At 37.5% G+C, this 25,587-nt stretch overlaps 1 protein-coding gene across 1 annotated transcript in view; it reads right to left on the reverse strand.

The window, feature by feature from the left end:
• The window catches only part of LOC111147851 (taxilin beta), a 54,079-nt gene extending 42,760 nt beyond the window's left edge, over nt 1-11,319 (reverse strand). The window contains exons 1-3 of the mRNA XM_022504102.1: nt 11,220-11,319; nt 8,535-8,978; nt 9-100 (exon numbers count right to left, since the gene is read on the reverse strand). Coding sequence (XP_022359810.1) covers nt 9-100; nt 8,535-8,964 — 522 coding nt within the window. The 5' untranslated portion in view covers nt 8,965-8,978; nt 11,220-11,319. The remainder of the gene's footprint in view (nt 1-8; nt 101-8,534; nt 8,979-11,219) is intronic.
• Nucleotides 11,320-25,587: the final 14,268 nt, after the last annotated feature.

Here is a 25,587-nt window from a genome sequence, read left to right on the forward strand (position 1 = left end):
CATCTTACCAATTCAGCATACTTCTTGAATAAAAAATCCAGTTTTTCTTCAGGTGTTTGCAGCTTGTTCAGATTTTGCATCAGCACGTTGGCTTCTTTGCCTTTAAAGAAAACAAAACCCATCAAGACATTTAGAAAAATGTTTTGAAAATATTCAAAAGAATAAAAAATGCTGACTTTGTATAAGTCACCTCTTTCCCCCCATTGGTTAATTAAAAAAAAAACAAAAGAGGCAGAGCGACCAATCAAAACTTCTGACGCCCACCAAACTGCCCGCATTGATGCGTCGGTTCTAGACTTCCAGTCCAAAGCACAGAGTCTGGACAGTTTCGTCTGCCATTTTTGGGTTTTGTTTTTTGCTTTCAGTACTTTTTTTCTCTCTTTTGGGGGGGTAACCAGTTGTCTTGTTTTTCTGTGTGAATGCATTCTGTGAGGTTTGAATGAGAATGTTCTGCTCATATTTCCTACCTAGCAGAGAATTAAATCAACATAGAAGGAAAACCAAGCCAAGACTTGGAGGGCCTTATCCACAGGCCTTTTTGGGTCTCTTGTGATAATGGGTTCAGCCTTCCTGGCCCTTCCTTCCTCCCACCCAGGCTTAATCTTCGTTGACAGTCTCCTTTTCTGATCCCACTTGGAGTTTATGCTACATTTTAAGACTCATCTGTTCGTGATTATTGGATGGTGAATCTCAGATTCTTCTCTTTCCTCATTGTTCTTCCTTTTGTCTTCTTCAGCTCAGCCTCCCCATTTGCCTTTCTGTGGGCCTGGAAATCTTGTTTTAAAGTAGCCATTGGGCTGAGTGTTGGCAGGGAGGAGAGGGACCCTGGGGCCTGCATATACCCCTGATGATGTCTTTTCAAAGTGTCTGATCAAGGTGGAACACAGTGACAGCCAGTCTGTCTGATGAGAATAGGAAGGTCAATCCACACAGTAGAGGCCATGTTTCCTGATGTAAATCTATGTGAGAATATTAACAACTTTGACAACGTTTCCCCAAGAATAGGCATTTCCCTTTTGCTAGAATATTTGCTTTTATCCTGGAGAGGCAGATAAATCATGAAATTAAGGTTGCCAGATGAAATACAGGACATGGGACATGATTATACTAAAAAACTTTTGCATTGTTTACTGAAGTTCAAATTCTCCTTGGCATCCTGTACTTTTATTTGCTATATCTGCTAACTCTAATGGCATCAAAGAATTTTAGGTCTAGAAGGACTTTAAAGAAGATTCAGACAAATGGTTAATTTTATAGATTAAAAATCTAAGGCCCAGCGAAGTCCGAAGTTACATAATTAACACTGGCAGAGTCAAGGATTGAATCCAAGGTTTGTCTACTTGCTCTAAATCCCTTCATTCCCATGTGGAATTTGGATGCCAGGAAACTCAGAGAAATAAAAGGAAACTTTTTCTTAAAAAACATGACCTCATTGCTAACAGCTGGCTTTGTCCATCTCTGCCCAGTGAGTCAGTTCAGATTAGAGACATGGCCTAAGATGGGGAGAAGGTGGGTGTGAGAGGCACCCCACCAGCTTTCCAATTATGGCCTGTGACATATCGAGCCAAGTTTCAACTGGTCATCACTGCTGCCCCACCTCCTCTGCGCCTGTGCTCGGAGTTAGTTCTTTTTTTTTTTTTTTTTATTTTTTATGTTTTAAATTTTTATTTATTTATTTAATTAATTAATTTATTTTTTAAAAAGATTTTTATTTATTTATTTGACAGACAGAGATCACAAGTAGGCAGAGAGTCAGGCACAGAGAGAGAGAGGGAAGCAGGCTCCCTGCTGAGCAGAAGCCTGATGTGGGGCTCAATCCCAGGACCCTGGGATCATGACCTGAGCCGAAGGCAGAGGCTTAACCCACTGAGCCACCCAGGCGCCCCTCAGAGTTAGTTCTTAAGCAACCAGGAGAGATGTGCATTGGTCGGGACATCCCTCCCCCGCTTGTCTTCCGTCTGGGAAAGGGGCCACATGAAGACTGATGTCCTGAGTGAGTGCCATCTATTAGAGGAAAGAGATTGCTGTGGATCAGATTTGGCCCAGAACCGAGATCATGTTTGGTCCATGGCAAGTTCTCAGTAAATGTCAGTAATAGTGGAACAAAGCAAAGCCAACGTGTGCACATTAGTAGCAGGTGAATTAAATGAACACTGTCCTGAAGACAACTCTGTGATTGACTTTGTGAATGACAGATCTTACTCTCACCTCTGCCATTGAATATATGCTTAGGAAACCTCTCAGTATGCTTATGGTCACATAAAACCATTATGTGTCTCATTTGGGGGAGATAGAAACATTTGAGTGAGTACAATAAGTCTCTTTTTCTCTCCACACCAAGTATCTTAACTTTTTATTTTCTTTAACCATGAGAAGAGGGTTTTGTTTTGGGCACCCTCGGAGATCTTTCTGCTCTCACATCCTGTTATTTTGCCTAAAAGGTCAACATTCAGAAGCATCAATTTATCCTTCAAAAATGATTTTGCCCTTCAACAAAAACAACACAAATATCCAGGAACTTGGAGATAGGCATGCACAGAATGAATAAATTTGTGACATCAGGGAGCTTAATTTTTAGACTTCCATTGGTTTTCCAGACTAGAATGCTGTGTGGTATTATCATTAAGAAGAGAACTAGGAAAGGGATTGCTCATCTTCTATTAGAGGCTGTAATTACAGTTCCACAGAAATGAGGTCATTTGGTGATAGTGTCGGACACAAAAGACAAACTGATTTTTTTTCAGGGACATTTTATTAGGAACGAGTGACCTGTCTTTCTCCCAGGGTGTCATTCCAAAGCAGTGTGATTTTGAGATTAGTCATAAAAAAAGTGAGGGACAGACCTGAAGTCCCCATTGAAAATGGGGAGGGCACCTGAAGGGCATATGGCCCTCCCTCCACAAAACACTCAGTTTTGTAGTAAGTCTACAAGGGGGTAGGGCCACATGAGCCACAAGAATGGCTGTGTCACACATGGCTATGGCCAAAGGCACAGTTGTAGACTGAAGGAGTATTATACTACAAAGGAAATATTTTTACATCAAAGAAATTAAAACACTTAAATTGAGATAATGAAGTCAGCTATATAAATGTGGATGGGAATTTTTCTTAAACTTTTGGCATAGTGATAACTATTTATACTACGTTTATGCAGATTTGGTAAGTGTCTAAACCCTGACTTATTCTCTACCAAAATTATCTTCTAGAAATTTGGGGCTAAAATTTGGTCTTGGACACACAAGTGTGTCTCTCTTCTCCCTCCCTGCTTTCTATGTGTTATGGCAGAATCTTAACGCTAGAAAAGATCGTGAATATTCTGTTTCAAATGTTAGACCCAGATTCAAATTTCATTGTTAATTTTGTTTTCTAACACAATTTAAAAATAGTGACTCTGATACAAATAATTTCTGAGTATCTATAGATATCTTTTGAGAGAAATAAGATTTGTGTATGTTGATTATAAGGACAGCGTATTTAAATTCACACTGGACTAAGGATAAGGACTAGACTCTGGGTTCTAGAACAGACTGTGTTACTGACTAGTTGACACATTAACCCTTTTTATAGACTCTTCAACTCTCTAGGCCTAAATTTTCATCTCTATAAAATTATTAAGTTGACTAAATGGGTTCTGAGTTTAGCATTTAGGATTTGTTGATTCCATGACTGGAATAAATTTAACCATTTTTAGCTTGATTTAGACAACAATAAAATTAACAATGTTTGGATGGTATATTTGTCTTTCCAAAATGTTTTGGGGAAAAAACAACAGACTTCTAAAATTTATCAGGATTCTCTTATCCCTCATTGTTACTTCTCATAGTCTGGTTTTTGTTTGTTTTGCTTGGTTTTAATGGCTTATCAGTTTTGAAAATACTGCCTACTCTGTATTTTCTAGTTACACTGTTTTTATTTGGCCCACATTTTATATCTTTCGTGTTTTAGTCACCTTGTTTTATGTACTTGGAACTTTTGCCTCTCACCCAGTTGGGGAGTGGACCTGGACTTCTTATTAGGTCAGTTGATGATATGTTTGAATTATTAGTAATTTCTTGACTCTAACTATAAAGAAAACTTTATAAAGGAAAAAAAAAAACCCTTTAAGAGTCTAAAAATGAAGAGATTATTCCAGGGGAAACAAAATAAAGCAAAACCTTATAATGAAAAAGAAAAACACCAGGAAGAACAGTAAGAAATGAATACATCTATTCCTAATTCTGATCAGAAGAGAGTGCTAATTACTTTGCTCAAGTTATATTTTTCTGTCCCAATTGACCTATTTCTTTAAACCTCTCTCTCTGTTTAGGACCTGGTCTAAAGTCTAACTTCCCTGTGAATCTACTCATGAACCTTGCAATCTCTGTTGATTCCTCTTTTCCCTGAATTCTTCTGGTCTCCTACTACCTCTTCCAAAAGTTTAGCAGTTGTATTAAGGCAACAGTTTATTCCCCTTTCACAGTGAAACTAGAAATCAAGCTAAAAATGGATGAAACAAATCATCTGGGAAAGTGCCCCTTCTAAGGAAGAGTAAGCAAATGGCTTTCTAAAGACATTTTGGAATCCACCATCTAAGTCAAGCTCCTCAGAAGGTACAACTGAAAGTCACGGTAACTAAAGGCAAATCCATTAACTGAGCTATGGTAAATGCTCCTTAACCAATATACCAATTAGTTTGTATGTATCTTCAATCCTGCAATATTAGTGACTTCAGTTCTGCCCCCTTGCTTCCTTTATGACTCATCTCACAATCACATCAACTAGTTGAGTAACCTTTTTTTGTAGACTCTTAAACTCTCTAAGCTTCAATTTCCCTGTCTATAAAATTAGTGGGTTGACTAGATGTATTCTGAACTCAGATTGGACCTGTGGATCAGCTTTGTTTTCTTCCCAGGCTTATGCTTCAAACCTTTGATTTCCTACTCAATCAGTTATCAACCAGAATATCAGAAAGTATATTATATTTTATCATTGTTCTGTGCTTATTACCTTGTGGTGCTTGTGCGGCCCACGTACTGTTGGCAGAGAAGTGATTAATAAGATACTGTGAGTCTGGAGGATGGGGTGGGAGAGGTAAGTGAGATACTTAAGACATGTCAGAGTGCTGTCTAATGGGGACTCTGTTTTTGTCTCTTTCAGTTCAGATGCCAAGGGGAAAGTGGCTCTATCCACTAAAGAGATTTAAAAATGTTCCTCTAACTGCTTTGGTGTATAGTGTGTTGATTGTGGGGAGGTTATGAAGTCTCTCAGGGAAAAACAAGTCCTAGGTACTTGGTTTGTAGAGACATTTGCCAAATAATCAAAGGTGTTCTGTGAAAGAAGGATCTGTTTGGTCTAATTAGTCCAGAAAATATTGTAAACTATGCCCATCTATAGTGGAGATTTTCATTGTATATAGCAAAAGTCAAAGAATTCTGGCAGTAAGTAATCTTTAACTTTTTCTGAAATCTCAAATATGCCAAATTATATACTATGGAAAGTTTTGGGTTAGAGAGCCAGAATGTTTCATCATCTCAAAAATACCAATAAAGCAGATATTATCAGATAAACATGAAATAATGGAAGACTCATCTTTGATCAAGTAGCTAAGCAAAATCTAAGGATATATTTTCAGGTGCTGGTAAAATGATTTACTAAAATTCTATAAAAGGTACAAATAGATTCTAAAGAAGACCACCATCAGCACTTCACTTTTTCTTCAAAAGGGTGGAAGAAGGGGTGCCTGGGTGGCTCAGTGGGTTAAAGCCTCTGCTTTCAGCTCAGGTCATGATCCCAGGGTCCTGGGATCGAGCCCCGCATCGGGCTCTCTGCTCAGCAGAGAGCTTTCCTTCCTCTCTCTCTGCCTGCCTCTCTGCCTACTTGTGATCTCTGTCTGTCAAATAAATTTTAAAAAAATTAAAAAAAAAAAAGGTGGAAGAAGAACTTTCTGAAACAGAAGAATCATTGTTTCTGCAGTGTGTATCAAAATTGCCCCTGGTGCTTTGGTTCCACTCAAATCCTCCCAATTCTGAATTTCTGTGCTCAGGAACAGCATTTTTCATAAATTCTGTATTTGGTTCTAATGCCCAGTTAAGTTTGAAAACTACTGGTCTAGACGATCAACAGCTAGGAAGCCCATTAAAGGCAGCTGAAATCATGTTTCAAATGGTGGTTATATATTTCGATCAGCCTAAAAATGTTTAAGCCATAATGTAGCTGAAACATTACAGTGCCTAGAAGAATATGCCAATGGTGTTCAGAGACACATGTAGTTAGGGTGGACACAAGTGGGCACTGGCTTCACAAACACTGGTTTTGATCAAACATTCAGTTGAAATCTGGTAACTTGGAGACAGTGGTGGAATTAGAGTTGTGGAATGTTTTCTTTCTCTACAGTTCTTTTGATAATCGGATAATTAGATCATCACTATAGATTTTGAAATAACTCATGGAAGACAGAGAAGAAACCACAGTTGGTCATCTTTAATTTTATCCCTACTTTTTTTCATATCCCCTCAATACAACACATACATATTCCTCTGTAGAAATAGTTATAAAATGATAAAGCAAAAGAATTTCCCATTAGGAATACTTGAAATCATAACCATCCATGATGTGATTTTGTACTGTCTTATGGGAAGTTTAACGATGGCTAATACAAAGGGATGTTTCTGAAATGCCTTGGCTAGATAAGGAAAAACAGCTTTTGAACATAGAGCAACTTTATTCTCTTTCCCAAAGATCCAGAACCCTTGAGTGATTCCAGTCTTGCACTTTGCAACTTGGTAGATATTTTTAAAGTATTATTTGGGTTATTTTATTCTTTATGTTGGGTGAGTCAAATGTCCTATTTAAATGTGTCTTTTAGCTTTTCTTGAAAACATTGCCCACAATGGGTTTTAAGTAAGATAGTGATATCCCACACTGGCAGACATATTTTGGGATTTATAGATACCTGGTTATTGGAATCTAAACCCAGTTATGACTCCAGTGCCCATGACCTTTCTCTTTGCCACACTATCTTCAAGAAATGCGTAAGACATTATAGCTGCCCCTGATATATTTTCTACCTCCCTTGGGAGGCAGGTATATAAACAAATGATTGATGCAGAATATTTAATGGAGAAGTAAGAAAGGTGATGCTAACCCTTACTGGGTGTGTCTGGGAATGTACCATATAGAAGGTGGTATTTGTACAGAGTGTCACAGTGAAATTCACCAAGGAAGACAGGCAGAGGGGTTCTCCTATGTACAGTAACATGCTTTCACTAGTAGCTAATAAATTAACTCATCCTTCTTTCACAGCCATTTTGGTGCAAAATCCCACATGGTCACCTAAAATTTTCCCATGCCTGTTCTTAGCACTATCCTATATAACATATTAGATTACAATTACAGTTAGAAAAACAAGGTTTTTCTCTCCATACTTAGAGCTCCTTAACCAAAGGCTCTTGATGACTTATTCATCTTTGTTTACTTAGTACAGTACCTCATAAAGATGAGGTATTAATACATATTTGCTGAATCAATAAACTAATGAGAATAAAAATATTTTGTGCAATTTTTGACATTCTATAATTGATACCTTTTAAAGAGTTTTATGAAATGAAAATATTTTATATAGTAATAGAACATACAACTCAGCGATCTGATAATCATTTTACATATAAACAATCTCTATATTTATATTTTATTTAAATCCAGATTCCACTAGCTTTGCTTTAAGCAATTTCCCTTTCATTTACTTGTTCATTCATCCTTATAACAAATATTTACTGATCACCTGGCATGTGTCATCCACTATCTTAAACACTACGCATCCAGTGATGTCTGAATACACACACAGTCCCTGTTCTTGAGCTAAAACCAGCTAGGGAAAGGGAAGACATGCATTAAGCAAATATCACAAAAAGTAAATGTAACATTCTCATATACTGCTAAATGCTCAGAAGGAAAGATACAAGATACATCAGAAATGGAAAACAAGAAGATCTTATCTAGAGTTGGGCTAAGAAAATGCCACTTGAATTGTGAACTAAATGCTAAGTTAAGTGCCCAAAGGGCTGAACATGTAGGGATTTCTAGGTAGAGAAAATAGTATATATGTGGGCTTTGTGGATAGAGCATGCTATGTTCAAATAGAGAAGATCAGAGTGATTAGCCATTAGTCAGTAGTAGTAGTGGTGGTGATAGGGGCAGAGAGTCCAGGAAGGAGATGCTGTGTAGAGTGATGGGAGATAAAGCTAGGGAGACTAATTTGGGTTAGACCATTAGGGCCTGAAAGACCATGTTAAGAATTTTAGTCTTTTCCTAAGAGCAGTGGGAAACCACTGGGGAAACAGAGTAGGTGAGTAACATGTTCAAAAGTTCACTTCTTCTCTTTTGAGAGGAAGCGGCTAAGCACCAAGTATAGCAAAGGAAGTGTAGGGAGACCCTACAAGAAGCTGTTACAGTAATCCAAAAATGAGATGTGGCTTTTAGTAAAGGTTGGAGGAAGTGCTCCTTCCTGATGAAGGACTCATCAAAGGAAAGTCATGCATTAGAACATAACTACTTGCCTAATCCTTTAAGGATTTTCTTTTCCAATTTTTGCTCTTTATTGCTGACAGGCTCTTTGGTTGTGGTTGGTTCTCCAGAAGACAAGGGTTCTCTCTCAGTCTCTTCAGTGGCCTCATCACCATCCAAATCCTCATTGTCCAGTGGGTCTATGTTCTCATGTGGCTCCTTTGCCTTGCTGGGACCCTCTTTTTCAGTAGCAGACCCATAGGTGTTAATGATGTCTTCCAGTTGTCGATTTAGTTCCTCAGAGATATCTTGAACTCCCTGTTCAGACTGCACACTTGCCTTATCCTCTGTTGTTTGGAGTGTGGTTGAGGAATCCTTATCATCTTGCTTCTCCAGGCCATTTTGACTCAGTAATGATGAACTGTCCCCTGGAGGTGTTGACTGGGGTTCTCCTGAGAGCTGTACAGAGTGATTCACCTCCATACTGGGAGTAGTATCTAGTGGTAAGCATAGTCAAGTTTTATATAGTTAACCCAGTTATATGTAAAAGGTATGGATATTCCCAAAAGGCCACCTACTAATTACAATTTCTAACATAAAATGAATGTACTTTCACAAACCCTTGATGTTGCAGTTAGTTAGGTAGAAACAGTGGGAAGCCATTTTTCCAAAGCAATTCACACTATTAGCATATTTTTGGTTTTGGTCTTTAATTCCAGTAGAAATTCCTTTCACTGACATTAATGGAATAATTCAAGATATTGTTTTTCATTTTTTATTTATCATATTGCTTAAGCCAACTTGTGTTACCCCTCTCTTACAATTATTTTATGTAGACTTATGGTCATTGTAAGTACAGAGATGTCTATACTTAAAATGTTTAAAGTGGTGTTATTTTTTTTTCAAAGTTAAAACATTTAATACAAGAGCCACAGAACTTACTAAAAGCACTCATAACAACAGCGGTCTGAAACTCTATTCTAATTCATAAGTGAAGATTTGATAAATATGAGTACATTGATATAAATGAATTATTATACTATATACAGGAAATACTTTCTTGTTTTCCAAGTATTTTCCTTTTCTCAAATGAGCAACACATAATTATCCATCAACAAAATATGTTTTCTGAGGTTCAAACTAGCTTCATTTTTGGAATAAAATGGAGAATGGAGGAAGGTAAAAATTAACCAACAAACCATTTTGGAACCATGGTGATGGTCAAGATAATAATTTATTGAATTTCTATAATACTTTTTTGTTCCAATATAAAAACTGAATTTCTTTTAGGAAAAGAAAAAGATTACAACTCTTTTTTTCTCAGTCAAGAAGCTCCAGGATAACTTTGTAATTTTTAAGAAATAGTAATGTTTAATGAATAGGGAGGGAATGAACTTGAAAAATAATCCATATATAATATGGCCTCTTTGGAAATAGGGGCTGAAGTCCAAGCTGAGTCAAAGAATTCCAGGATTTCTGGCTATCTTCATTTTTCGGGTTGCAATAGAGTTGACTTAGGCCTTTAAGTGATGGTGCATTTTATTTGTAAATGGTGCTTAACGGTCATGCTGCTAATTAACAGCATAAAAATATGACGGGGTTCTCATAATGCACAGGTTTTGCTGTTGTGGTGGCCTGAGAGGAAAAACAAAAACATACTGTTCCCCATACTGCACAGCTTCCTCTTTTGTTCTCAGGGCAGGGGCTGTCAAGTGCTTGGACTCCAACAAGAACGGAAAATTCAACCTACAGTCCTAGGCCGCCCACTTAAGTACTCATTCACTTTGAAGGAAGTACTTTTTTCTCTTGCCCACTTGAATGCACCAACTTTATGATTAAATGATGCAGTAAACAGCCTTATTGTTTCCATCACCGGCATTTCTTTATCCTGACCCCTACTTGTTGGGTACACTCATCTATATATAACTTACCCTCCCCTAAATCGGAGAAAGATACATGGCACCTGCTGTCCAGCCAGAAGTTATTTTAAGCTCTTCTAAAAGGAGCCATGGCATTTAGCCCTTCTTCTTTGCAAATCAAGGGAAGAGAATCCTTTTAAAATCAAAACTAAAAGCAGTAAACATGTACTGGTTTAAATACATATGTGGGTTTAAAGTGTTAGGGAGGCTTCTGAGGATGGAATAAAATCTAAAGTCAACCCCTACTTCAAAGCAATGAATTTAAACTGACTTTCCACAGGAGTTTTAGTATGGCTAGTCTAACTGCAAAAGTTGGGTTGTATTTGATTTATTCTTCATTCCTCAGAGGCCACAGTCAATGGTGTTTTTAATATTAATTCCATGGATTTCCTTTAAACTCATAGCCCACATTTACTTTAAAACAGAATAACTGAATCTTTGTAAACCACAAGACAATTCAATTCCTAAAAGTAGCCTCAAGATAAATCAACAAAAAGGAAAAAAAAAGTCAAAGAATTCCGCAACTTTTAAATTGTTCCTTACCATATTAATTAATTAAAGCAAGAAATTATTTCTAAATTTTATCTTCTTAATACACTTTATTGCTTTTTTTTCCTTCTCTGAGAATTTTTCACTTGTATGGGGAATCCAGCAGATTATCACCCACATACCTTCCTGAGTAACACATTTCAATTATAAATAAAACAATGGAAAGTTCTTCTACAGTTCACCGGCAATCTCAAAGTTGCAAGTTTCGAACACCACAAACCGCACCCTACAACTTCTTACAGGGCTTGGAGGAGTGTTTGTCGCACTTACCAGAAGACAAGGAGCTAAGCGGAAAGAGAAGGAGAGGCAGGAGGCGAAAAGCTAGTCAGAGAAGCTGCGACAGCCAGCCGGAGACCGGCAGGCAGCTGTGTTCTTACACAGGAGAGAGAAACAACACACACTCACAGACACCAAAGCGACAGGAGAGCAGGGAGGGGGTGGGGAAGGAAAGGAACAGTGTATGACACAGCAAGAGAGAAAGAAATACACCCAACTTTCAGTAGCTGCCTCCTGGGCAAGTATCTGAGGAAAGAGAAGCAGCTGGTAGATCATATCAGACTCTCCATGTTTTGTCCTTTAAAAAATTTAAATTTTCACTATAGGCTCCTCTGTAAGTATAATTTTTCACTGTTGTTCTTTTGGGCAGAGATCATATTTTCTTATTTCTTAGTTTATTTCCAATGTGGTCCATGATTCATCTTCTTTTTTTTCCCTTCTCATGCAAGTCTAATTAGCATCAGATTTCTCATAGGAATCTTGGCAGGGGGAATCCAATGGCATAACAAAAAGGAGGTGGGAGAACTACTTGAATTCTGATGTCTTCGGTTTGTTTGTAAAGTTTGAAATACTAGTGGAGGTGGCTGTCTTGGGGCTGGGTTTGGTGGCATCTTCAGAGACATGGTAATTGGTGTAATTGGCCTCACATCCCACACCTTAAGCATGTTACCGCCTTCACATCGCAGATAAGCCCTTGGGGAGGTAGTCACTTTTTCTTCCTGAGTTGGAGCCTTTTCCACCAGCTGCTCTTCCAAGTTTTTCCATCCCTCTTATGTCTTCAATTTGCTCCTTAATCCTCCTCAGGAAAAGAACCTTCTCTTCATTCACCATAAAATGCCCCTTTCTCTTACCTTACATCCATGCCCTTTTCCTTCTGTTTCTAGAGAATATGGGTCCTCCATCAGACTTCCTGCTTTTGGGACAGGCTGGGCATAATGACACCCATTGTGGTATGCAGAATAGTGCCACCAGCGAGATGTCCACATCCTTATCCCAGGAACTGGTAATATGTTCCTTTATAAGATGAAAGAGACATTGAGACTATGCATATGTGATTAAACCAAGGATCTTGAGATGAGGGATTATCCATAATTATCTGGGTTGGCCCTGTGTAATCACAAGGGTCCTTAAAGATAAAAGAGGGAAGCTGGAGGGTCAGAGTCAGAAAAGGACTCCAAAAGAGGTCAGAGTGATGTGGGGCCAGAAACAGGGATTTGGGAAATTTCTAGAAGCTGGGAGAAGGAAGAAAGTGGATTATTCTCTAGATCCTCCAGGAGGAATGCAATTCTGCTGACACCTGATTCTAGTTCAGTGAAACCCATTGTGGAGTTCTTACCCCCAAAACTGTAAAACAATAAATTTGTGTTGTTTTAAAGCTGCTAGATTCATGGTAAATTGTTACAGTAGTAAAGAAGAACTAAAATATTCCATCCCCAAACATTTTCTCATACCTTTCTCTGAGTTCAGGGGAGGTGTAAGTTATATGTAGATAACTGTTCCCAACAATATGCATCATTTGATGATAGGGTTGGTAAACTAAAATGGGTGAGAGAAAAAAGTACTTCTTTCTAAATTAATGTGTCCTTGGTGAGGGTCACAAATGGGTGGCATACTGGAGTGCATTAAACAGATATAGTTAGATATCTCAGTGAATACAAAAAGTAAGTCCGTTCTTCTCAAATTTAAGTAATGTATGGATTAGCAGAATAATTTAATGTTGAAATTAATAAAGGAAAAAAGAGAACTTACCATGATTGAAATAAGTTATTATATTATCCATTGTATCAATATGTACTAATGTAAAAATAGATATAAACTTCCGCTTATAGTTATTATATGATACAAATTTTAAATATATATTATTTTAAAAGCCCAACAAAACAAATATGGACCATTCAAATGAACATTACTTTTATGTGACAGATAATATTTGCTGAACCCAAATTGCTACTTGCAACATGAATATGGTACTGCCTGCTGGTCCTCTTGAGTTTATGACACTCTTTTAGAGTGTACCTTATGAAATGACTTGATTTCTTCAACACTTGGTCCATCCACATGGTTACATAATTTTCATACACATTACCTGTTATCATTTCAACTGGACTTCCTTTGATACGAATGTATCATTTATAGCTCTTTCTTACTTTCTTGCTATTATTAAAGTAATGCTACTTGAATACTCTCACCCTGGCCATAACCCTAACCCTAATCCTAACCCTAGATCTGAGAAAAAAAATATAAAAAAGAATGGAATATTACTCAGCCATAAAAAAGAAATGAAATCTTACTATTTGCAATGACATGAATGGAGCTATAAAGTATGATGCTTAGTGAAATAAGTCAGTCAGTGAAAGACAAATACCATATGATTCCACTCATATGTGGAATTTATAAAACAAAACACATGAACAGAGCGGGGCAGGGGGGAGAGAAAGAAAGAAAGAGGCAAACCAAGAAACGGACTCTTAATGGTAGAAACCAAACTGATGGTTACCAGAGGGGAGGTGGGGGGATGGGTTAAATAAGTGATGGGAATTAAGGAGTGGGCTTGTGGTAAGCAAGGGTGTTGTATGGAAGTGCTGAATGACAATATTATACACCTGAAACTAATATCACACTATATGTTAACTAACTGGAATTGAAATAAAAACTTTAAAAAAAGTAGCACTACTTCGAGCTAAGTTGATAGATATACACATGATAGTGATGGCACCAAATGCCAGTTATCCAGGTGATCCAGGATAGACTTATACATTTTCAATTATTATTGAAATGAATACAAGCACACAAACTTGTAGCTCTCTAGAATCCATCTGTAGCCTGGTAGAGACCCAAAGAACTAGGCCTTAATTAATTAGTTAATAATAAAGTATTATTATTATGGGTTTTACTTAATAAATTAATAATAATAGTATTTTATTTTTTTATTTAAAGATTTATTTATTTATTTTTGTGAGTGAAGTGGGTGAGGCAGAAGGAGAGGAGAGTGGGAGAAAGAGAATCTCAAGCTGCCTCCCTACTGAGCACAGAGCCTGACACAGGGCTTGATCTCATGATCCTGAGATCATAACCTGAGCTAAAAATCAAGAGTCTGACACTTCACTGACTGAGCTACCCAGGTACCCCAGAACTCAGTGATTTTCCTTTGAGCTATTGTAAGGATTTTTTTTTGGAAAATAACATTTTAATTTTTATGCAAATGGTATAAGAAAATAGAAAGTCTAATTTCTAATACCAATACAAAAAGTTTATCACAAGAAACAATAATCCCTTGTCCTTCTCTCCACCCTGTTCCTTCAACATTGTCATGTTCCCCAGGGATAGTAATATTAAACCAATACAGGTTTTTCTTTTGTGGTTTACTTTTTCATTTATAAATAAGACACCTAGATTGCTGCCTGTCAACTCGTCAGTTTTTGACATTACCTATTGTCTTCCCATAATAATAAAGATTTTAACTATACCCTCTTTCCCTCATTTTCTTCATAAAATAGAACTCATTTTAAATTAATATTCTATATTTTCATTATTGAAATATATTCACTGCTAAATTGGGTAAAGCACTGTGATTATATATAATTCCATTCTTTTGTAACTTTTAGTTTTTCCTGGAGTTAATGATTACCTTTTCTTTTCATTTATTTAGTATTGAGAGTACTCTGTATTCCCCAAACTGCACAAAAGTTCTGTAAAATGCCTTGCTAAGCAATTTTCTCCAAGGTAAAATCTCTCAGACAATTTATACATTCTAGTATCTTCTTGGAGATATCACCCCCACATACAAACATCCCCAGAGACTTGACTTCTCGCTATAGCCTAGTTTGGTGCAGTCTTGGCTTGCTGCACAGCTGTGGTCCTAGCACTTCCCCTGATGTCATCCTGGGAATTCCCTTTATTTCTCTCTTGTTTCCTGATTCCCTTTCTTCCTCTTTTATGTTATACTTCCTCATCTAGTGAAACATATTGTATGCTGGCTTTCTGAGAAAGTATTTATGGGGGACTTTGTATGTCTCACATGCCTTTTTTGCTACCATTATACTTACTCGATTGCTTGGCTAGTTGTAAACTTTTTTACAAAATGTAAAAAGAAAAACCAAACAAAACCCTTTTTTTAAATAAAACTTTTTTTTAACATATTTATTGAATTTTTAAAGGCTCATTCCCTTGTTTTTTTTAGGTTTCCAGTTTTTATTCCTTGAAGGTGGAGTCATTTTTATTCTTGATCTCTTGTATGATCCTTTTTTCTTTTTTTCTCTTTGTGGAACCTTTAGAATCTTCCCTTTATCCCTTGTATTCTGAAGTTTCACAATGATAAAATTTGATGTGCATCTTTTTCATTTATTGTATTGGATGCTTAATGGGTTTTTAAATCTAGAGACTAATAACTTTAACTTCTTTCCCCCTTTATCATTGTTGCTCACCTTCTTCCTCCTCTGGGCCTCATATCCCTGAACACAGTCTTTCTGGTTAAGCTTCCCCAGAGAACAATCCTTATGTATCCCGAAAAGGTGGAGAGAAGTTACATTACTTTGTGAGGTGGGATTGTGGACCTTTGGGTTTGACTGTTCATTCCCTTAATTAAAAACCAAAGAGTAAAACCCAACAAAACAAAACAAAACAAAACCAAAAAACCCAGCCCTACTATTACTTTTGATAGTACCTCTATTTGCTGAGTATTAACCTCAAATTCTTTAGTCTTTTCAAAGTCTACCAGGAAAATTATTTGTTTCTAACTCTCCTGCTACCTTTCCCTCAGCTCACTAACCCACTTCCGTTAAGCATCCTTTTTCTGTTCGATTATTTACCATTCTGTCTTTTGTTCTAGTCCTCATTCATTATGGTTTGGGGTTTACAGATTCAATTTTTCTGGTTTCATTGGTGTTATAAGTTTTTATGTCTTGTTCTTGTTTGCTATAGAATTTTAGAGGAAAAAGAGATCAGAAAGATTTTTATAAAGCCATCTTGGAGTCAGGAAGATCTATTTAACCATCACAGTGGTCCAATGATGAAATGAACTATCAGCCAAAATCAAAAGCTTCAGTACTAGAAATATCTCATAGAGCCTTGGTTTTTCTTTCTTTTAGATATACGAAGAAGAAACTTCTGCATGGGGTATGGGAAAATTAGATGAAATGACTCATTTAAGACCTTTATCAAATATGCATTTATTAATTCTATAGTTCTTTACTGTGAATTTAAGGGAAGTAGAAATCATTTAATAATTAAGATTATAAGTGTGAAACTCAGGCAGTTGCATAGGAATTCCAGATCTGGTCTTTTACTTAGACTATATTTTATTTTATTTATTTATTTTAAGTAGGCTCCTTGACCAATATGGGGCTTGAATTTATAACACTGAGATAAAAAGTTTCATGCTCTTCAGACTAAGCCAGCCAGGTGCCCCCTTAGACTATATTTTAACTTCTTCAGCTTCAATTTTCTTCTCTGTAAAATGGGACTACCTATTTTATATGGCTGTTTTGAGACCAACATAGTAAATATGGTCTATATAATGAACACGTAATCTATGTAAACTGATTCAAATAATGACATGTTGAAGTGAAACCTGTGAAATGGAAATTAATATTTTCTACACTAATAGCATTTTGAAATTGTTCCTATCTAGAAGCAAGGTTAAATGTGAGAATCTATTATATTATATCTTGGTCATGGTATATACTTGGCCTGGATTAGACTAGCTTGGGGTGAGAAGCAAATCTTTGTACATTCTGTTCCTACTCACCAGACAACACCTCTGTGTTTCTGGAAAAGGAGAAAATGCAGGATTGTGGTCAACAGAAATAATTTCCAATCAGTCTAAATACAAAAACCTATGCAGCAAATTACAATGTTTGATTCTTATGGTGATGCCTCTTTAATTTGTACTTCTTGTGTACAGTTGGTCTCCAGAAGTGAAAATTATGATTTACATCCTATGAAAAGACTTTGGTTTTATTACTTCTAAACAAGAATTAACCAAACAGGATTATCTTTAGAAAGGGCAATGTGAACTAGCTTTCATGAATAAAATAAATCATTTGAAATTTGCATAAATATTGGGTGCTACACTTGTGCTTGGAAAGAGCTCCACTTCTTCAATAGCCTTATTTGATTACACTTAAATTTTTTTCATGATAATAATTTAATCATGAATTTCTTCTTATAAATAATGCAGATACGTTTTAGAGTAAGCTTCTCTACACTGATTCTCTGTTTAATCTGAATTAACAAGATTTTGCTGCATGCACTGTACAAGGGAGATTTGGCTTGTGTCAATATTTTGTTCAAGGAAGGTCAGAATGAAGTCTGTCACATGTATAATTTTGGCTCTCTCATCTTTGAAAAGCCCCCTCTTTACCAAATTGCTGGATATAGTAGAGATCTGGGAGCATGGGACTTTGTGTTGTCTTGTTCATTTAGAATGTGTCCACTGAGGGTAAAACTGAATTTTAGTAGCTGCTATGGGCTGCAGCACTGACATTGTCCTGAAATGGGCTTTACCATTCCAGCCTCTGAGTGCCCCGCTTGAAGGACACATGGTTGAAGCCTGGAGACATTTTTCTCCTTAGTCCTGTCTAAAACATGTGTCATCAGCGATTTGCCCAGCAGAGTTCCAGGATGTTCCTCAGGTAAGTGTCTGTTTATTACTGCAGACCAATAGGAAAATCCTGCTGACATTTGAATATTCATAACATAACTATGGGGACAGATGCTCCTGAACTCCAGGGGCGTCGTAACTTTTGGTGTCCCACTTCCTCTGGCTCATGTTCCCTACAGAAAACTTGAGCTATACATCCCATTCGAAAGAACTGTAGTCACTAAATTAATGGCAACAAGAAGGCAATGATGCAGATTGAAAATACCAATTGCTGATGATCCCATCTTTGAGGTTGCCAAGCTGCCAGTGGTTTTGGGCTGTGACTCCCTGTCAGGTATATCCCCCCTCCCAACACTTCCCCTCTTCTCATTCCTTCTTGTTCTGGGATTTGATGCCTTCTGTGGCATCTGTAGAATCTTGGCAAGGGAAGGGACCTCACAGATCATCTTGCCATCTCCCTTGGACTCAGGGTTTTGTCCAGAGCCACCTGACCTGCTGCTAGGTAGATGACATTTTGGTGAAAAAAAAAAACAGCCCTTCCTAATAAGACAGCACTACTTGTCAAGTGTTAAAGAAAGGAAAAAAGTCTTCCAAAATGATAGATCCGTGGTGTTTTACCCCAAGCAATTGTGCCTCCTTTCAAAGGTTTGACAAAGGCTTGTCTTTCAAAAACTCTTTTTTGGGGTTCGGTAACTAATGACTGCAAGGTTCATTTTTCTTCTCTCAGTTTAGTATCAAAGGTTCTTTTGATTCTCCTCTGTGAGGGTCATGAGATCTTCTTTCCCCTACCTGAGTGTCATAAGGCCCCTTTCCCCTGCTGATCTCAGAGCAATTCTCAGAAAGGGTTTAAGGTTGAACTTGTGTTTAAGAAAAGCCTGTCATTTTGATGTGTTAAAAAATAGGGGTGTGGTGGTCACCTAGTTACAAGCTGGTGGGTTCTCTTCTCCTTCCTTCTTGCAATGTAATTCTTATTAGAGAGTCTGGACCTATTTTTAAATTCTAAGTATGTAGCCTTTTCCTCCACAATAATTTGATGTGGTTTTGATAGGATCTAGAACAACATAGACCCTGAGAATGGCAGAGGTGATCAGCGGGATAGGACTGAGTGAGCAAATGCTTAGACCACTGACACTTTACTATCTTCCTTATTATGTCTCCTCCCTACTTCCCTTTTGTGGTATGGGATGCCTAGGCTTTATTGTTTTGGAGACAGACCATTAACTGAGTTTGTCTATCTGCCTATCTAATCTTTAAGAGCCTTTTCAGCTCTTAATAATCTTTTATGTGACTAGTTTTCCTAGTCTAGAGTCTAGATTCATTTACCGTTTGTGCTCCTTAGTTCAGTTTCAAGGACTGGGGAGGAAGCACCTCACCTCTTCTATTCATCTTTAAACCATTTAGTGGAACCCATTCAGTATCCATTCAGAATTTAATTAATCAGTAATGGTGCCAAACTGTAGTTGGATCCTGTCAGAGCTGGCTTGTTGTTTAACCCCAGGGCTCATCAATGAAACTAAAGGGTCTCCCCAGCTTTGTATGTCATGACGGTCCTAGGTTCAACCTGGACTGGGGCCAGATGGAATCATGGTATCTGGAAAGGACAAATTCCTACTTGCCTTTCTCATAGGTATCTAAGAGAGTTTTGCTAAAGGGTTAAAAACATGATGGGGTGTGCCTGATTGGCTCAGGCAGTTGAGTGTCTGACTCTTAATCTCGGGTCTTGATCTCAGGGTTGTGAATTCAAGCCCACAATGGGTGTGGAGCCTACTAAAAAAATAAAGATAAAAATAGATAAAGTAACAAAAAAATAAAAACACGAAGGGTAATTCGAGGGAATCATCTTGGAGATCTGTATAGCATCCCCGAGGGCAAAAGGTAATATCTTTTAGCACTTTAAAGAGGAAAATGTCAACTATTATAAAAAAAGTAGTGATACCTGGCTGTTGGGGATGTCAGTGCCCAGGTCAGCTTCTGCAATCTCTGCTGTTGTTCTTTGCGCTGTATCTACTTTCCTGTGACATCCCACAAGCCACCATATATCCCTCTTCTAGGGATGCCGGGAAGCCTTCTATCATTTGTCTAGAAATAAGAAGAAGCTCCTGTGGCATGATCACTACTTCCCTGTAGATTAGAAGAGGACAGCGTAACACTAACGGGTTTGGGTCCTCACCAAAAGAAGTACTGTCCTGCAGTGTCCCACACTGAATGGGACAGAGAGCCCTCACCAGAAGAAACCTGTTCACGGAAATCGGTGCTTGAACACAGGCCAAACACTGCCTGAACACAAAAAAAAAACAAGCTACTGATATAACTTTTCAAAATTCAAAATTTAAAATCCAGAGATCTTAGAATCTGAAGAATGAAAAACTTTTGCAGGGTGGCGGGGGGAGGCAACAACAAGCCAAAAAATTTTTTTAAAGGATTTTATTCATTTATTGGAGAGAGAGAGAAAAAGAGAGAGAGAGAGTGTGTGTTTGCAAGAGAGAGTGAGCATGAGTCAGGAGGAGGGGCAGAGGGAGCGGGAGAAGCAGACTCCTTGCTGAGCTGGGAGCCTTAGGACAAAGGGCTCAATCCCAGGACCCTGAGATCATGACCTGAGCCGAAGGCAGACACTTAACCGCTTAACCAACTGAGTCTCCCAGGTGCCCCAACAAGCCAACAATTAAAAAAAACATACACTTAATTGAAATAATGAAGATTTATTGGTCAAAGAATGTATGAAGAATTTGTATGTGAATATTTTGTTTGAATGGAGTTATATGTATTTAGCTAAAAAATAGGATGGCAACATAAATGTATGTAGATGAAGTTAAATGTTATATAAATTAAGCTGCTTCAGATGAAAATTTTTTTTATATATCATAGACTTAAGCTCAAAAAGAGACATTTGACTTTGTGCCAATAAGAAAACTTAAGGCTGAGGAAGACATAGGAAGCTTGGGCCCGAGTCAAATTTTGAGAGGAGGAAAAAGTGGCAGTTTAAAATCTGTCCTCATAGCAAAAACCCCAGCTTTAGAAAGATAAGGGTTGAATAACAGCAACAACAAAAAAATAATCTGGTGGATTTTCTATACTACTTATTCCCAAATTGGGCAATTCTGTATCAAAAATCTGTTAAATTTTGAAGTGTAATCATACCTACAGTGTATAATGAGACTGGAAAATTTAATGTGATTTTGTGTTTTTTTCTGTAAGGTGAAATGACACAAGATTAGACTTCTGCATAAAAACTAGTGAAAGTATACAATTATGTTAGGTAAATGTACATAGTATTTCTATTGAACTTCCTTATTTATGTTACATTCTGCTTATCTTCTGATATCTCAAAGTCATTTTTGGAAGCTTGTGTTCATAACATATTAAGTAATGGTACTTTTATTTACTCAAAGGCCCCTGAGAAACTCGAGTTCTATACCAGTGACCTGTAATTAAAGACATGTGTTTTTGATAAATGAAAATTTATCAGATGATATATTCAAAATATGTGAATTTTTGATCATAGGTTAAAGGAGAGACTTTGTGTCTAAACCTCAAAAGCCCAAGTTTACACATCATGTTATTCGCACACAAAGTCTTTTCTTGATCTTCCTACAGAAAATTAAGCACTTTCAACTGACCTGGCCCTGGATGGAAGTGGAACTGGGAGGATCAGTTGGGCTAAAAAAATAAAACACTCCATGATATGTTAATTTGCTAAGGAAATGAGGAAATAGTGCATGGTATATATAAGGATATGCTTGTGGCTCAGGAAAAAGGGTAAGATCCATTTAAAAGGTATCAGGGGAAAGACAAAATTTAGGAGAGATAAAATTTAATTAAATGTGTGAAATAGAAATTACTAGAAATTAAAGAGGAGTAAGAAGGATCAATTTGTCCAGCATGCACTTAGATAATGAATTTATACTTCTAATTGCTCATAGAGTCCTAGTGGATCAGAGGTCAAAACTCTTCCCATCCTCTCAGAGTGGACTGGGCTAGTTCTTGGGCTCTCTTCCAAAGCTGAATATTGGCACCAAGAAAGAAGTAGTGACCCAAAGCCTCCTCTTCCTCCAACACAGAATTGGCAGTTGTGAGGATGCCAAGACCTCAGACTCAAAACCAGTTGAGACAAGTGAAACTTAAACCATTTGTCAAACAAGCATCTCACAGCTATGAAGAATGAAGCCTTCAGAATGAACTTAGAGCCAAGTAGTTGGAATGCATATCTTCTCTGGGATCGTGCTCTCAAAATAAAAGTGACTACATAAAGAACGGTGAGCTTCATTCAAGACTTTCTTGTTCATATTGATATTGGGATGTGTCTTTTGGAAGTCTTAGTCAAATAAAGAAAAGAAGTTATTCTTACTTATGGAAGAGAAAATGTGCTATGATTATAGAATTCATCAAATTACAGAGGGACATTGTAATTTTAGAACAGGAGTAGAAATACCAGTATAAACTTTAAAAGAAAACTTTTGAGGTGCCCAGGTGGCTCAGTTGGTTACATGTCTGACTCTTGATTTCAGCTCAGGTCATGATCTCAGGGTCCTGGGATCGAGCCCCACATCAGGTTCCACTCTCTCTCTCTCTCTCTCTCTCTCTCTCTCCAAAATAAATAAATAAATCTTCAAAAAAAGATTAAAAAAAAAAAGAGAAAACTTCTGTAGCTTTAATATTGAAATAACCTAGGAACAATGTTACCCCATGTTGCACCCTATTACTCAGTTCTTGGTGTCTCTATTTTTTCATTAAAAGAAACTAAAGATCTTTGGAGAAACATCTGTCTATGCATGGTCTAGACATATAGATTGGACAGTTAGGATCCTTTTCTGCCAGAAAGCAAGAAATCTTTCAAAATAAATGAAGTCATATCAGAAAGACAGGAACCTGCTTAAATGAAGCCACCACTAGTCAAAGTTGTGACATTAAAAAAGCCAAAGTTGCAACAAATCATCTAGTCAACTTATATACATTTAATCTATTAAAAAACCATGATTCCCTAATGGTGAACAAAAAAGAAAAAAAAATCACATGAAGTATTTGAAAGAAGATGAAGGGACTAGAATTTATTACTGCTAAGCCTTATTTTTTACTCAGCATTATTGACTTGCTTATTGTACCTGTAAAGATTACAGAAATTAGCTGATCCTCAATGTATCAGTTCGATGGCATCTTCTGACATAAGGTAAGAATGTCAGTAGAAAGACTCCATAACTTGTGACTATAAGTCAGTCAATAGCTAAATTCCAAAATTCATTTGCATCACTTTTTAAACGATGCAAATGGGAAAGAATGTGTTTTGTGCAAATGTCTTTAAAGGAAAATGGAAAAGGCAAATGCCACCACGGGGAGCAAAAGAAGGTCATTTCCACAGATGGAGCAGGATGAGAAGATTTGAAGGAGCAACAGCAAGGCTGTCAGCTGAGCCTGCTCGTGCACATTGAAATAAAACCCCAAAAGACAAAACAGGATGGGACAAATCTTCAGACAAAAATAAATGCAAGCAAAAGCGAAAAGGTTGAGATGGCTCACTAAGAAACAATAGAAGACTGCCTGCGGAAACCAGAGAAGCTAAAAGTGAAGTCCAGTTAGTGTCATATACCAGCTCTCACCTATGGTCCTTGGATGTCTCTTCTTGCTAATCCAGAGGTATTTGTACCAATTCTTTATAAATGCAAATTATTGGTAGCTCTAGAAAGACATTTTTTAATTAATTTAAAAAAATTTTTTGTAAACATATAATGTATTATTAGCCCCAGGGGTACAGGTCTGTGAATCGCCAGGTTTATACACTTCACAGCACTCACCATAGCACATACCCTCCCCAGTGTCCATAACCCCACCACCCTCTCCCTCCCCCCCACCCCGTCACCTCAGTTTGTTTTGTGACATTAAAAGTCTCTTATGGTTTGTCTCCCTCCCAATCCCATCTTGTTTCATTTATTCTTTTCCTACGCCCCAAGCCCCCCACATTGCATCTCCATTTCCTCATATCAGGGAGATCATATGATAGTTGTCTTTTTCCGATTGACTTATTTTGTTCAGCATAATACCCTCTAGTTCCATCCACGTTGTCGCAAATGGCAAGATTTCATTTCTTCTGATGGCTGCATAGTATTCCATTGTGTATATATATACCACATCTTCTTTATCTCTAGAAAGACATTTTTAAAGTAGATTTTGTGTATTTACTAGGGAGAGAGAGAAAAAAAAATGAACATGGGGGAGAGGCAGACAGAGAGGGAAGAGCAGACTCCCCACTGAGCAGGGAGCCATGCATGGGACCGGATCTCAGGATTCTGGGATCATGACCTGAGCCAAAGGCAGATGCTTAACCAACTGAGCCACCCAGGTGTCCTTAAGGAAGACATTTTATTTATTTATTTATTTATTTAAAGATTTATTTATTTATTTACAGACAGAGATCACAAATAGGCAGAGAGGCAGGCAGTGGGGGTGGGGGAGCACCCTCCCTGCTGAGCAGAGAGGGAGGACCCTTGATCCCAGGACCCTGGGATCATGACCTGAGCCGAAGGCAGAGGCTTTAACCCACTGAACCACCCAGGCGCCCCAAGGAAGACATTTTATTTTATTTTATTTTTTAAAGATTTTATTTATTTGACAGACAGAGATCACAAGTAGGCAGAGAGGCAGGCAGAGAGTGAGAGGGGAAAGCAGGCTCCTTGCTTAGCAGAGAGCCCAATGCGGGGCTCGATCCCAGGACCCTGGGATCATGACCTGAGCTGAAGGCAGAGGCTTCAACCCACTGAGCCACCCAGGCGCCAGAGGAAGACATTTTAAAGGAAAAAAAATTCCACCCCTTATTCTACTTGCCCCCCCTTTTTTACATATTTAAGTAGGTGCCTTTTTTTCCCCCTTTCACTGCAAATCTTCTTTAAAAAGTGAATGATTGTCTTTTGTGTCAACTTAACACTCCATAGGCTGCAGAAGGGCACTTTGAATAGCCTACAATATGCAGTGTAACTAAAGAACAATTTGAAGTCATAATCATGTATTTGGCATGACAAGTATTTCAAATGACTTACTTCTTTAAAATCCAATTTTAAAGTAGAATTGTTTCCCTCAATGCTTGCTCCCTGTTCTTAGTTTTTTCATTCGAACTGTGACATCTTTGTTGCTGGTACTCTAGTTTTCCTTATTACTTTTTTCATGTGCTGTCAAAGAGTAGAAATTTTTGTGTATATGCATTAAAATACAAGTTGGAGGGAAATTAGATCTAACAGCTCATCAATATTTTAAAATATCAGTATTTGAGATACTCTATTTAAGAACAATTTGCCCACAAATTTTAAGATAAAAGCTGCTGGAAAAATTGCTTTGGATTACAGCTCATGAATTTTTAAACATTCAGTGTTTATATTAAGAATTATTTACAGGGACGCCTGGGTGGCTCAGTTGGTTAAGCAGCTGCCTTCGGCTCAGGTCATGATCCCAGCGTCCTGGGATCGAGTCCCACATCGGGCTCCTTGCTCGTCAGGGAGCCTGCTTCTCCCTCTGCCTCTGCCTGCCATTCTGTCTGCCTGTGCTCGCTCTCTCTCCCTCTCTCTCTCTGACAAATAAATAAAATTAAAAAAAAAAAAAGAATTATTTACAAGTAGCTTCATAGCATCTATGGACTGATCATGGAACACAAATTTCAATTACGAAAAAAATTAAATGGAAAAAGCATCTACATATTTTATGATATTTTCAATTTGTAAGTCTTCAGAGGCAAAGAGATATTTACATAGCTTAAGAATCCCAAGCACATCAAATGGATCA

Source organism: Enhydra lutris, unplaced genomic scaffold, assembly GCF_002288905.1.
Source record: "Enhydra lutris kenyoni isolate GAN:26980312 unplaced genomic scaffold, ASM228890v2 scaffoldscaffold17, whole genome shotgun sequence".
Classification (NCBI taxonomy): Eukaryota; Metazoa; Chordata; class Mammalia; order Carnivora; family Mustelidae; genus Enhydra; species Enhydra lutris.